The following is a 14,607-nucleotide window of genomic DNA, read 5'->3' on the forward strand; positions in this document are numbered from 1 at the left end:
CCCGACCCCGCCTCCAATACCTCGCGGCGTCCCCAGCCGTGCTCAGAAGTCCCCAGTGTCCGCTGGAACTGCAGCCCGAGGGAACCCTGGACCCGCTGCGCCTCCCCTCTGCCGCCTCGCCCCTCGAGTCCTCTCCCAGGTCTTCCGTTAGTTGCAGCGAAAACAGGGCTTGTTTCCCAAGAGACGAATGCTGTCTCCAGGGCAAGCTTTTCGGGGCCACCCGAGAGCGCACGCACGGGGGCTCTGCCTCCTGGAAGGTTCTTACCAGTAGAGGAAGGCTGCGTGGGTGGAGCGGCCCCTCCCACCTTCCCGGTCCGCGACTTGAGGCCTCGTCACGTATCCTCGGCGATCGGGAAACAGGTCTGATCAATTTCTGTCTGCGTCTGCCAGGCCCGCGCGCCTGTAGATCATAGATCCGTGTCTGCACAAACGGAAGACAAGGAAAACGCATGCTGTGGGTCCTTGGATTTATGGGTTACTGGTGGCAGGGAGGGAGGGGTTGCAAAAACTGGCCTTCCCAGGAGCTGGCCCCCAAGCTCATTTCAAGGCTCTAGGCTGGCCGGCTCTTTGTACTTATGCCCTGCTGCCTGGATCCTCCGCTGGACCAAGGGAGCCTCGCTGCACAGATAAGCGTCTGGTCCACACATCACCCACAATGCTTTGCCACCCAGGACCGCCAGCCAATTCCTGGGGGGCGGGGCGGTGCTGCTGCTGTTCCTCTCTAGGTGCCAAGCCCCTAGCAGTGGTTCTCAACCTTCCTAATGCCGCGACCCTTTAAAACAGTTCCTTATGCTGTGGTGACCGCCAACCATAAAATTATTTTCGTTGCTACTTCATAACTAATTTTGCTACTGTTAGGAATCGTAATGTAAATATCTGATATGCGGGATGTATTTTCATTGTTACAACTTGAACATAATTAAAGCATAGTGATTAATCACAAAAGCAATAGGTAATTATACATGTGTTTTCCGATGGTCTTAGGTGGCCCCTGTGAAAGGGTCGTTCGACCCCCAAAGGGGTCGCGACCCACAGGCTGAGAACCGCTGCCCTAGAGGCAGATGTGGGAACAAGAGTTAATACCCTGTGATGCAGCTATCCTTATTGGGAAGTGTTTTTTGCAGCCAAAATCTTGGACTTTTAGCTTTGTTCTGAGGCAAGCCTGCACCAACCTGAGCTTGTTTTCTGCATCCTCAGGGCCTTCGGGTACGTGTCTTTAACTTTGCGCAAAAAAACACAGAAGCCTGGAGCAGCTTGGGGCCAGGAATTCTGGAGGGTTCCTTATTACTGTCCAGAGCAGAAAGAACACCAAACTAATGAAAGAGGGTTGGTAAAGAACATCCTGTATATCTAAAATCAAGCCTGTGGATTTTGGCATACCTCATTCATTGTGAGAGCCCAGATGGAATTTTTATTACCATCACATGTAAACTGACCAAAAAGGCATACATGCTTATTGTGAAAAGTAATACAGCGAAGTCCCAGGAAGACTATGAAGACCGATAACCCACCTCCTTCCAGGCAGGCGGCGTTATTAAAGAGGGCATTCACTTTCAATCAGGGCACAGGCCACTCAAAACAAGAGGCAGTAGCAGCCCTGTGTGGTCTGAGTCAACAGAATTTCACAAAGAGATAAGACGATATGATATTGTGTTAATATATTGATAATCTTTTAATGGGTTGATGTGATAGTGGGATTTGAAAGGGAGCTTCCCCAATAGAGTTAAGCTCCATGGGAGGTGAGACATTGCCACAATCCTGTCATTTTCTAGGCACTTCTGTAATTATTTGTGAATGAATGAATGATTGGATATGGGAGCTTTGGAGTGACACCTGAGCTTAGCCTCACAGATTTCCTCAGTATGTTATTTCCAAAGAGATGGTGTGTGTGTGAATCCATCTGCAGCAATTATAGCAGTGTGATCTCGTACCCAATATCCACTGTGAAAATAAAGTAGAAAAAATTAAACTGTAAATATAAGGCAATCTCTCCCACCAATATTTTGGGACTATACTAAGTTTTAAAAACAAGCTAGTGAGAACCAGCCCAACTCTGGATACAGGACCATGTGCAATAAATACTCAAGAACTGTGCTCGCTTTGGCAACATACATCCCCAAACGGACTGATGCAGAGAGGCTTAGCTTGGACCCTGGGCAAGGATCATATGCAAATTTTGAAATTTGTGAAGCGTTCCATATTTTTAGAAACAAACTTGTTGATACAGAGAATTGATGGTTGCCAGATGGGAAGGGAGTGGGGGGATGGGTGAAAGGGGGAAGAAATTAAGAAGTACAAGCTGCAAGTTATAAAATTAGTCCCTAACGTACAGCATAGGGAATATAGTCAACAATATCCTAATGACCATGTCTGGTGTCAGATGGGTACTGGACTTACTGGGCTGATCACTTGATAAGTTATATAAATGTCTAATCACTATGTCGTATGCCTGACACTAATACAATATGTATGTCAACTATAATTGAAAAATGAATTTAAAAAGTACTCATTGACTGATTTCTGTTGCTTATAGTTCCAGCAGTAAGGAGTCTTTTCAAAATATAAGAGGAATAAAGAAGCTACCTCCCCACCTTTCACCGTCCTCTAACAGATTGCACAAGAATATTTCAAGCACAACAGAGAAGGTGATGCCCGATGGAGGATCATACTTAGAAGTGTTCTGGTGTCTGCCTGTTTCTTGTGTGTGCATGGGATTCATCACCGCATGTCTGGTTTTCAGGCATCGCATCCAGCCCTAGATGATGGCCAGCCCTGTGATTTTTTCAAGAAAGGGAGTAGGGTGAGTGGATCTCATCAGAAGAGCAGGTAAACGGTTTTCCTATAGCTGCTGTATCTTGTAAAATTGCGCTATCTTGATCCTCCAGACGGACTGTGTGTGACTGGGGAAAGAAAATAATATGTCTGTGGATAAGAAACATGCACCTGTATTTTTATCTAGCAGAAGTGAGTGAGCAAGTGGCTTTAAACATGACTAGTTGCATGTCCACCACCCATTTTGTTTTTTGCCCCTTCTGACCTATGGTGCTGAGAAGTATTATTCTTAGTGAAATGCTATGTCCTTGGTAAGTAAATTGAAAAGAAAATATTGCCAATGCGGATATGGGGTCCTGCCTCAGAATGAATTACCCCAGGAAGAATTGGGTGCTCTTCTAGCCAAGCACACTGTGTTCAGAAGTTCCCTCTACCCACCACACACCAGACAGCACTAACCAGTTTTCCATTCTTATTGTGTCTTAAGACACCCTGCAACTCTGTCCTTTTAAATACAGAGTTCCTGTTTCCTATTCAAAATGCTAATGAGCTTTTGATTGAAGGTATAGGTTGTATATGCTACACTTCTTCATATTAAGACTAGGGGCCCAGTGCACGATCCGTGCACCTTGAAAGGAACTGTGGGCCGCGAGGCTGCGATAGGCATAGGGGTGGGTCTCGACCCATCCTTAGCGCCTTTGCCTGGCCCCTCCGCTGTGGACTCTGGTCACCTGTCTGCCAACAGCCCTGCTGCTGCTCTCATGCGCTGACGGCATCAGCCCCGCTGGCACCCGCGGAAGGTGTGAAGCGATTGGAGCCGACACCGTCAGCAGGTGTGAGCGGCAGCTGCTGTGTGAGCAGCAGCTGCTGGCCCCTATTGCCCCGCAGGAGCAGGGGGAGGTGGAGAAGCCCTGGGGCGATGGGGGCCAGGAGCCGCTGCTCACACCCGCTGACTATGCCAAACAGTCAGGGCTGGTGCTGGGCACTGGCAGCGGGTGCGAGCAGCAGCCACGGCACTGGCAGCAGGTGTGAGCGCGACCGGTGCTGGCAGCAGGTGCAAGTGCCAGGTGGGACCACAGCGCACAGGAGCAAAGAATTTTCAGTAACCACCAGAGGCTCACCCCAATGACAGTGACTGGTACCCTGCCTTGGTCTGGCGCCCCCCACTCACCTGCTCTACTGTCCTGCCATGGCCAACGCCCACCATGTTCCACACATGCCCCCTGGTGGTCAGCGCACATCATAGTGACCAGTTGTTTGTTCGGTTGTTCTGCCGTTGGGTCTATTTGCATATTAGCCTTTTATTATATACGACTAAAGGTCCAGTACACAAAATCTGCACTCGGGAGGGTCCCTCAGCCTGGCCTGCACCCCCTCACAATCTGGGACCCCTCAGGACAATGGTTCTCAACCTTCTGGCCCTTTAAATACAGTTCCTCATGTTGTGACCCAATCATAAAACTATTTTCGTTGCTACTTCATAACTGTAATGTTGCTACTGTTATGAATCGTAATGTAAATATCTGATATGCAGGATGGTCTTAGGTGACCCCTGTGAAAGGGTCGTTCGACTGCCAAAGGGGTTGCGACCCACAGGTTGAGAACCTCTGCCTCAGGTGATGTCCGAATGCCAGTCTAGGCCTGATGTGGGATTGGGCCTAAACTGGCAGTTAGACATCCTTCTCACAATCCAGGACCACTGGCTCCTAACTGCTGGCCTGCCTGCCTGCCTGATCACCCCTAACCACTTGCCTGCCTGCCTGATCACCCCTAACCGCCTCTGCCTCGGCCCCTGCTGCCACGGCTTTGTCCAGAAGGACATCTGGAATGACGCCCAGAAGGTCGTTTGGCTGTCCGATCTAATTAGCATATTACACTTTTATTATTATAGATTTTAGTTGGCTCAGGATCCCCACCAGCTAGTAAGTTCTATAAAACATGCCTTTTACATCTTGTTTACACCTCATTTAACCCAGGCATATAAGAGGAAGCCGTGGATTTCCTCCTGAATGTTATTAAACACTGCTCATCGCTAACAGAACACGTTGAGAGTTCTCCAACAGACTCTTTCCAAACCAGCGGTTTTCAAAGTATACACAGTGGACTAGGATAATAACCTGAGCTCTAAGAAATGCTGGTAAATGATATAAAGTAGAATCTGTGCAGGCATGTCTGGCACCTGTGTTGGTTGTATGGCGTTTCCAGAACCAGTTCTGGGTTGTCTGTAGACCTGCTCGGTCCAGGAGCTGCGAGGCCTGCCTTTGGCCCCTAGCCCTGGCCAGGTGGTTCTGTGGGCGAGGGGCAGGCAGACAGTGTCTGTCCCGGGTACTGGATACTAAGAAGCGCAGTTTTGTTTCTCACAGCAGCATGGAGGCCGGCCGGTCTTGGAGTAAAGTGCCACGTTGGAAGAACGCTTCAGGGAAAAGGCAGAGCGAGTCCGGAGGCCTTCCTGTTCCTTCCAGGCCAAAGGGCAGCCTCCTCTGCGTTTCCCCTCTGGCTGGGGAGGAGCCTGGAGGAAGCATTTTCCCAGAAGGTAAAGCCAAAAGGAGTCCGCTGGGGCCCGGATGTCCGGGGGCCTCGGGGAACAAGCTGCTGCTGGACTTCCAGTCCCTGAGGCTCATGAAAGAGGACTCCGAGGAGGACAGTGCCAGCGACCTCTCCGACTCGGAGCGCGTCCCCTGCCCCCCGTCCCCACGCACACCCCCGGACCTGCGTCTGCGAGCCGAGGAGATCGACCCGGTCTGCTTCGACCTTGATCTTCAACCAGGTCAGGGCCACACCAGACCCGAATACTGCTACCCCGACTTCCTCCCGCCGCCTTGTAACTCTTGGGACTTGCGGGACATGGCTCTGCTCGCCAACACGGAGCCCAGGCCGGCCCCCTTGCCACGAGCAGGAGGGCTTCTGGGGAAGTACGTGGACCGGCTGGTGCAGCTCGAGTGGCTGCAAATCCTGACTGTCCAGGGCGAGAGAGCAAAGGCGGCGGCCAAAGCCCGGCTGGCCCCCGTGCCTGGGACCTTGCCGGGGCCCGTGGGGCCTCTGAAGAGCCCGGGGAGAAGCAAGCCCCCGGCCAGCGCTGGGCCCAGGCGCCACCAGGACGGCGCCCCCAAGTCGGGCCCTTCATGGAAGAAAGGCGCTCCCCGCGAAGGCCACCCACCCCACTGCTGGTTGGAGATTTCAGCTAAGCCCCTGGATGGGCTCAGCACCAGCAGGCTGTGCTCTCAGAAGCATGTCCCAGGCGCGCGGGCCGAGGAGAAGGGCGGCAGGAGCCCTCGGCAGCGCTGGGACCTGGCCGGCAGCGACAGCAGCCGCAGGATGGAGAGCAGCAGTAACCTCCGTGGCCCGGCGCCCCCCGGGAACCTGGACGCAGCAGACCCCCCCAAGACCTCCAGAACACAAGCACATGCAAATCCGAGGAAAAAGGGAAACGCAGATAACTGTGGTCAGGCCTCTGTAGCCAGTGAGAAAAAACTCAGAACGAATGGAGGAAAGCAGAACCCACGTAAATTCAAATAACATTCGAAATGGTGAGCTGTGAAGACCAGCAGAACCCTAAATATGAGGCCCCCGATAGTGACAAGATTCGAATGTCAAGAAGCGTTATGATTACTGCCACTTTGGGGCTGCCTGGCTCTTCAGTCCCCCCATCAGGTATTTTCAACAAAAGGATGCTGGGAAGCCTTTCTTCATGTTGACAGTCTTAAGAAATGACAGCCATTGGGTAATAATTAACCAAGGTCTGTACCAGGTAAAGGAACAGAGTGACAACTCCCCGGGCAAGAGTTAACTGAGCCGGTGGGTGGCTGTGGAGAACAGAACTTGGAGGTTGAGCTCCACTTTCCCTTCACGAGAACAGCGCCCACAGTTTAACAGTGCCGGTCACCAGCGTCCAAGACGGTCGGTCGGTGCCGGATGCCAGTGTCCAAGGCGGTCAGGGCTCTCTCTTTTGTCCCCATCATGAGCCTTCCAAGCAGAAGCTGTCCTGTTCAGCCCTAGAAGTTCTGGCTCCTTGTCAAATTGGGGAGCATGGATTTTGAGCAAAATCATTTATCACAAAGCCACCTGCTACACAGAGACCACAGAATCTAGTGTTTTCATACATTTTCCCGGATATTGGTTAAAAAGAAGCAGCATCTTAGATTTGTGTTCTCTAAGCTGAGGGTGGGAAGTCAGTGGGTGAGCGTGACGCGCTGTCAGGAGGGCCAGCATGGAATACGTGGCACCCCAGCCCTGAAGAGGAGCCACTGTGTAGAGTTTGTGGACAAAGGGCCTCTGAGCTAGAAACACATGGAACCACTTGGAATGTAACAGCTATTACATTACTGATTTGGGACCCAGATCCTGCTGTCAGAGGTCAGCATAATGGTCTTTTTAGTTTGCAAGAGCAGGAGTTCAGAATCTGGCTCAGGGGGGCAGAGTGGGCCGTGGATGGGGATGAAGGTGCTGCATGTCTTCCTGGCAGGCTTGCTGGCCCCGCGGCCGCGGACTCCAGAGGCTTCCTGCTTCACTGCAGTTACGTCACATCTAAGTGTCCCTGGGGCTGTGCCGTGAGATTCTGCTGATGTTAGTGGGAATAGCTCTGAAACCTTTGTTTGACTACTTTTTGCTGCACAGTATGTTTTTAAATTTATCTTATTTTTATTGTTGACACTATTACAGCTGTCCCCATTCCCCTCATCCTTTGCCTACTTCCACCCTGCCCCAGCGCCCCCTTCCCTCTGGCCATCACTACACTGTTGTCTGTGTCTGAGTTATGCATATATGTTCTTTGGCTAATCCCTTCACCGTCTTTTATCCAGTCCCTCTTCCTCCTCCCCCCTGCAACAGCTGTCAATCTGTTCCATGTATCCATGCCTCTGTTTCTATATTGTTTGCCTGTTTATCTTGCTCATTAGATTCCACATATGAGTGAGATCGTATGGTATTTGTCTTTCTCTGATTGGCTTATTTCACTTAGTCTAATACTCTCCAGGTATGTTTAATGATGGTAGCTGATTTAAACCCTTTAAAAGAGTATTCCGTTTACATGTTTCTATGTTTTCACCTTTGGGGCAGATGAAAAACGTGGCTCTCTCATTTGAAAATATCTAATAGCTTGCAGACTTTTCCCTCAGCAGTCAATGGCATCCAAGGTCCTTTCTAAGTTAGCAGCATAAGGACAAGATACACATAATTAAAATAATAGCAAATGTTAAATATTAAGATCCTGTTTTAAATCTGATTTCAGTCATACTTATTTAGTCATACTTATTTACAATTCTTATGGTAGTCTTTTTCTTCCCAGACTTTATTTTCACATATTTCCAGATCATTTCGTACATTTTTTACCTCCCATCACCCCCCCATCCTTAACAACCCTCCCCCCCTGCCCCGCCCGGAGAAAGCAAGCTCTTACCCTGAGATCTTACACCTTTTACACAGGCAGAAGCTGGACATCTCATACGCATTACTTCCCTAGTCCTCACTAGAGTATTCTTTTGTTCCCTGTCTATGTGCTGTGTTTTGAAAACATAGAGACTCTTCTTTTCTTTCTGGGCTTCCTGAGTCACTCCATGCATCGCTGGCTGCCCTGCTCCTGTGAGCGTGACAGGTGGGTCCTTTAAACGCACTGGCAGGTGCTCACGATTCCTTCTCTGCCGGGGTTTTACATGGCTCTTTAGGAGTTTCTGGCCAATAAATCGTTGTAAGCCCATTACACACACACCTGTGCTCCTGATGCTAACGCGGAAGGGTTCCCGCAGAGTTGCTGCCTATCCAGGCACGGTGTCCATCCCATGTGGGTGCTCTTGGGGCACCTGCAGGGAGGGGCCAACCTGCTTCACTTTGTTGGCTTCCTGTGGTCTGAGCTGAGGACCATCACACTTAAGAAATTCAGAGGTGACACCGCGGATGTTACATTTGTTCTTTGCATTGAAGGTGGTTACTTAATTCGGGGAGCAGTCATAACGTCACATGACAGGATGGTTCTTAAAGACTGACAAAGTGGCTTAGCTTGCTTCCTCTTTTGCCTCAGGTTGATGGTTTATTTTAACCATTGTTGTTGTGATGGGGCCAGAGATCCTGATGAATAGTGCGGGGGATTAGCGATGAGCACACTTCTGGTTTTATGATTTCTTTTTTAAAAAATATGTCTTTATTAATTTTTAGAGAGAGAGGAAGGGAGAAAGATAGAGAGATAGAAACATCGATGAGAGAGAAGCATCGGCCGGCTGCCTTCTGCATGCCACTCACTGGGGATGAAGCCCACAACTTGGGCATGTCCCCGGACTGGGAATCGAACTAGCAACCTCCTGGCCCATGGGTCAATGCTCAGCCACTGAGCCACACCAGCTGGGCTGGTTTTTTGATTTCTGATCACAGATCTAACATATCTGAATCACCAAATGCCACAGATGAATGCCGTGGTCTTCAAGCGGCGTGGGAAAGTGTAGGTATGAGCTCATTTAGTTCATGTCTAAGCCACCGAGTTTCCTGCTCGTCTAGTGAATAGTCACCGTGTTTCTAAGAAGTGCCTCTTATTTCTGGGGAGTTGTTTACATACAAGTTGCATTTAAACAAATTAAAACAACCCAAAGGGAAACAAAGTAACCAAAAAGTTGAGAGAGTGTTAAGAAGAATGACTTAGGCTTAGAATCAGTCAGTGGGGAAAGTTTTAAAAACGTATAAAAATGAACTACAAAAATATACCAGTATTATCTACAATTGTTTACGTTTAGATGGTTTCTCAAAACCTTACTGACTAAATTGGCTGAAGGTTTAGTCAGTAAAGTTTGGGTGACATTGGGGGCTGAAGACAAAAAGATGGGGGCAAGGCTATTGTGGGCCTTATGATGGCTAACAGCTACAGGAAGATGTTCGGAATGGTCCCCAGGGCTGTTAGTTTCCGAAAAGACGTTAAGACTTCCTACCGTCCATGATATAAATTTTGCCCATTTATGCTTTCCTTTATGTGCACTTGCTTGATCAGCTATATTAAAATATAAAACTCTTGGTGGTACTGTATTTCATGTAACAGAGAAGCAGTATTACTTATTCATTACATGGACAGAGCACCATTCCAAGCAACCTGAAAACATGCAGCATGTGTTAGTTGCTGTTAGGATCATTACTGTGTGCTGGCTTTTGTACACAATAAAACCGATACTTAAGTCTCCGTGAATCTGCATTTTCCTTTCCCCAAGACCAGCGGGGCAGTAGAAAAATACTGTCTGGACTTTCCTGAGATGGTTTTGCTTTGCTTTCAATGCAGTTTTCCTGCAGGGTTTGCCTCATCTCTCCTCGGCTACATCAAAGAGGTGCCGAGGAGAAAATGTTGGCCCAGCTCCTTTCTACCATGAAGCAGCGTCCACAACAGCAGGGCGGGCTGCGCATTTCAGTGATGAGATAGAAACATCCATCGCTGCCTCCTGCACGCCCCCTCCTGGGGACCAAGCCTGCCACTTGAGCATGTGCCCCGACCAGGAATGTGCCCTGACCTCCTGGTTCCTGGGTTGACGTTCAAATACGGAGCCATGCGGCTGGGCGGGGATGGCAGTTTTGAGCAGCTACCACGCCAGTCCCCTGAGAGGCCCTTTGCTCCTCTTCTCAGCTCGCCTCTGACCATGAGATGTATGCTTCTGAGTCTACCAGACAGTGGCTGCTCATGGCTTTGGGGGTGTTAAACAAAATTCAACGGAGTAATTTTTAAAGACCTTATTGACTTTCTTCAATGATTCATGAATTGGGTAGCATCCCTTCTCGCAGATGGAAGGGAGCTTGGAGCAACTGTGCAGAAGGAAAGACTTGTAGTCAGGAGGGGCAGCAACAAGGGAGTTACACTGCGCAGCTCCGTGATTGGTGGTTGCTAGGTCACCCACAGGGTCTATCAGGCAGATGACCTGCCAGTGCTGATCAGGTGACTCCCAATTGGCTGGTTGAAGATGCCATTTCTGGGGGAGCAGAAACTGTAATTAAGTGCCAATTTAATGAAGTTGGGGCTTAGCAAGAGCAACTCCATTTTAGACCTGCTGTCTTATTTTTAACCATGGTTTTAAAAAAACTTTTTTTTGGTTGTTTGAAAACTTACCATGTTAAAGGTTTTAAATCAGTGTGTATAGAAAATGGTAATTATTGGATGTTGCTATTTTATTCTCCACAAGGTGGCGATTAAACCTGTTCAATAGCACTGAATTTGTTCTGTTAATACCTTCTAATCAAAGGAAAAGATTTTGATTGTAACCAAAATGAAACGGACAAGAAAATGACTGTTTGATTTCGGCTCCAAAGCGTGTTCTTCATTTAGTGTCACTCTGCATCAGAGAATTAAATGGTTGGTTCAGTGCCAGCAGGTGCTGAACACCCCATACCATTGCTAACAGTTAAACTGAGGCATATTAAAAATTTTAAGTTTACTTGAGCAAAAATTGGTTCAGATTGGGCAGCACCAAAACTAAGTGGTTAGGAGCCTCCTCAGGTAGGAGCTGGGGCCAGGATTTCATAGAGACGGGGAAAGCCCTTGACTGGGGCCAGCTCCTGTGGCTGCCTTGTTGGGAAAGCCTTGTTGGCTGCCTGTGTCTGGCTGCCCGCTGACCCTGCAGGCATTGGTGGGAGTGGCCTGGGCTGCGCTACGGGGTGCTTACTCGGCTGGCCTGGCATCGGAACCCCGCCAGTCAGCGCCTCCTCCTCCGATTGCTTTAGCACCACAAAACTCTGTAGCACCGAACAATGCTCAGTGAAGGAACACAACATAAACCACTAACTTCCGAAACTCTTCATAGAGCCCTTGCTTAAGAAATTAACTGTGATCACACTGGAAAATACACATGGGATTTTAAAAGTGGGCAGTCATGAATATACCTCTCCTCGTGTGAGTGATGTTCTAGAGGAAACGAAGGCGGCATGTGCACCTTCAGCCTCTCTCCAGCTCACACAGTCTCATGCTGCGCCGCTCAGACTGCGAGCCTGGCTCGCTCCACGAGGGGAGGCAGTTCAGAACCGATGGCCACGTCCGTCCGCTACGCTGGCATATGACAGTTTTCAGGTAAAGGCACTTGAAAAGCAGTAAATACAAGAAACACACTCTTACCTTTTTATTTTCTTAAAAGCAGGTGAAAACTCTATGTGAAAGGCATCCCCAGAAAGAAAGTAGCATTCTTAGTACCAGGGCTGAGGAGCTGGGCCCAGGAGAAGTCCACACCGATTTTATTTTAAAAGCGTCCTTGTCTTTCTCTCGCCTCACCACATGGTTTAGTCTCCCACAGCTGCCTCTGTTCAGACGCCATGAAAGCAACAAGACTCCCCATTTCTCCAGGTGGAGCGTGGGCCACTTCCTGGGCTCCTCAGTGTCCCGGGTCTCGCCCAGGAGCACAGGTCGTACATGTTATTAACTCCCGTTTGCTTTTCTCCTGCTCGCCCGGCTTTTATGACAGGGGTGCGGTTCTCAGCCAAGAGCCCAGAGGTGGAGGGAAAATCACTTCCCCACAGGAAAGGGAGTTTTCCATCCCTGCAGGACCTAAGTGCAATTTCACAGGATCCTGGGGCTGAATGTTGAGAAACCTGCTTTTCTGGCACCTCAGGTCTGCAAGTTCACACCCACTGCTTTGACAGCTTGTCACCCTCACCGACCTCTGCCACTAACAGCCTGGCTTACCTGTGCTGTCTTCTCCACCTGGCATCCTCTGGCTCAGGCTCCAGAACGGGGCGCTCTGGTACTCTGCTGCAGTGCGTGCTGCGAGTGGAGGGTTCTCAGGTCCACCATTGTCTTTACCATTCATGCTTTTAGTTTTTAGAGACCAGGTGTGCACTGGCCTGGATGGTGGGTGTCAGGGGCCTGGATAGTGGGTGTCGGGGGCCTGGATGGCGGGTGTCGGGGGTCTGAACTCATGAGTGTTCTTCTCTGGGTCCTTCTGAGGGTTACCCAAGGGGATTTCTATCGCTCCAGGCATGGCTGTGCCACTGATGACTTCAGAGGTGTGAGTCCCTAGGCCAGTGGTCGGCAAACTCATTAGCCAACAGAGCCAAATATCAACAGTGCTTCTTCAAAATAGACTCGCCCAGGCCGAAGTACGTGCGCCCGCACATGGTATTTTGTGGAAGAGTCACACTCAAGGGGCCAAAGAGCCGCATGTGGCTTGCGAGCCGCAGTGCCGACCACGGCCCTAGGCTCATTCAAGGAAAGTGAAGTCTGTCCTCATGCCCCAGCCATTTGGGCTGAACCAGGCTGCCAGCTCCACCACATGGGCTCTGCCTGCAGCCAGCCTTGCGGCGCTGCCTCCACCTGTTCTCCACTCTGGCCTCGGGTCTCACACACTGAAACAGCCTCACCTCTCTCTCTTTTCTCCTTACCTTCCCTCTCCTTCCCTTGAGCACAAAACCATTCAGAAACATGAAGGACTGAAGAATGAGGTTGGTGATTCTATTATCAATATTATTAGCCTGATACCACACCTACAAAAAGTGGAAAGCGCTCTGATCTGTTATATTTGGCAGCATTCCCTCCTAATTGCTCACTTACAATAATTAGTTCATAGGGGCAAGAGGTTACAGTCTTGCCCCGGCTGGTGTGGCTCACTTGGTTGGGTGTCGCCCTTGCACTGCAGGGTTGCCAGTTCCATTCTCGGTCAGCGTTTGCCTGGGTTGCGGCTCGATCCCTGGCGGGGAGCGTGCAGAAGGCAGCCGATCGATGTTAATGTTCTGCTTTCACATCGATGTTTTGATGTTTCTCTCTCTCCCTCTCATTTCTCGCTCTAAAAATCAATTACAAATCTTTAAAAAAATTAAAATCTCTTACAGGACAATTTCTGGCCAACTCTTGGTGGCTGAGTCAAAATGCTAAACCATAAGGAACCCCACTTTCTGATCAAACAACGTGATCACTGAGCGCAGAATGAGACAGAGTCTCAGTCACTGAGAGTAAGCCCGGAGATGAGAGGAGTAGTTATATTGTCACGTGAGCCAATAGCCTTCGGCTCTGACACTTGTCAGACACCGGGCGCCACGGCCAGCAGTGACTTGCAGCCTCACCGCCGGAGTCAGGTCCGCTTTTCTCATTTCCCCAACATCTGTTATAAAACGTTTCAGACATGCAGAGAAGTTGGAAGAATTGCATCGTGAATATCCATGTGCTGGCTGTCTCGTCCTGTCTGTCCGTCTGTCCACCCACTGGCCTCTGGTCCCACAGGGCCTCCCCCGGTGTGGCAGGGCCGCTGGTGGCCACCACCTCCCTCCTCTGGCTAGCACCACCTCCCCGGGGTTCTCTTCCTTCGCTCATTTCTCAGAATGACCCCTCACCCTTGTGACTATGAAGACCGGGGACCTGTCTTCAGGTTATTTGGGAGATGGGTTTTGAGTAGACATACATGTGAGGTCTCCACCCAGGGGAGGTGTGATCTGAGCCACGTAATTTTCCTAACTTGGGTTTCCGCCAGGCACTCCCACCCACTGCCCCATCTGCGGTTTCCAGGCCTTTCCTTGTGCCAGGGAAACCATCCCGGTTAAACTACCAGTGTCAGCCCCATTTAAATCACTTCCCAGTTCCTCCCAGGGCTGCTGTCCCTGGTCCTAGGTGAGGGTGAGAGGGCCCAGCCACCCATGCTGTGCTACCAGGACACCCCTGCTCCCTCCCTGGCTCCCTTCTTCCAGGGTGGGGAGGAAGGAAGGAAGAAGGAAGGCAGGAAGGCAGGAAGGCAGGAAGGCAGGAAGGCAGGAAGGAAGGAAGGAAGGAAGGAAGGAAGGAAGGAAGAAAGAAAGAAAGAAAGAAAAGAGAGGGAAGTGCACGCCCTTGCAACAGGCCATTCTGTGGGCTCCCACTGAGGCTGCCACTGTGGCCATGTGGGACACAGGCGTCCAAATTTGAAC

The 14,607-nt window shown here is 50.1% G+C and overlaps 1 protein-coding gene across 1 annotated transcript; it reads left to right on the top strand.

Moving 5' to 3' along the window:
* Nucleotides 1–326: 326 nt before the first annotated feature.
* FAM217B (family with sequence similarity 217 member B) lies at nt 327–7,536 on the top strand. The gene is made up of 4 exons (XM_006767246.2): nt 327–360; nt 2,534–2,645; nt 2,741–2,826; nt 5,136–7,536. The coding sequence occupies exon 4, from the start codon at nt 5,140–5,142 to the stop codon at nt 6,286–6,288; it is 1,149 nt and encodes a 382-aa protein (XP_006767309.1). The 5' UTR covers nt 327–360; nt 2,534–2,645; nt 2,741–2,826; nt 5,136–5,139; the 3' UTR covers nt 6,289–7,536.
* Nucleotides 7,537–14,607: the final 7,071 nt, after the last annotated feature.

This window comes from Myotis davidii, unplaced genomic scaffold (genome assembly GCF_000327345.1).
Source record: "Myotis davidii unplaced genomic scaffold, ASM32734v1 scaffold262, whole genome shotgun sequence".
Taxonomy (NCBI): Eukaryota; Metazoa; Chordata; class Mammalia; order Chiroptera; family Vespertilionidae; genus Myotis; species Myotis davidii.

Coding starts and splice junctions, on each gene's coding strand:
- FAM217B (XM_006767246.2), top strand. CDS start 5,140: ATGGAGGCCGGCCGGTCTTGGAGTAAAGTGCCACGTTGGAAGAACGCT.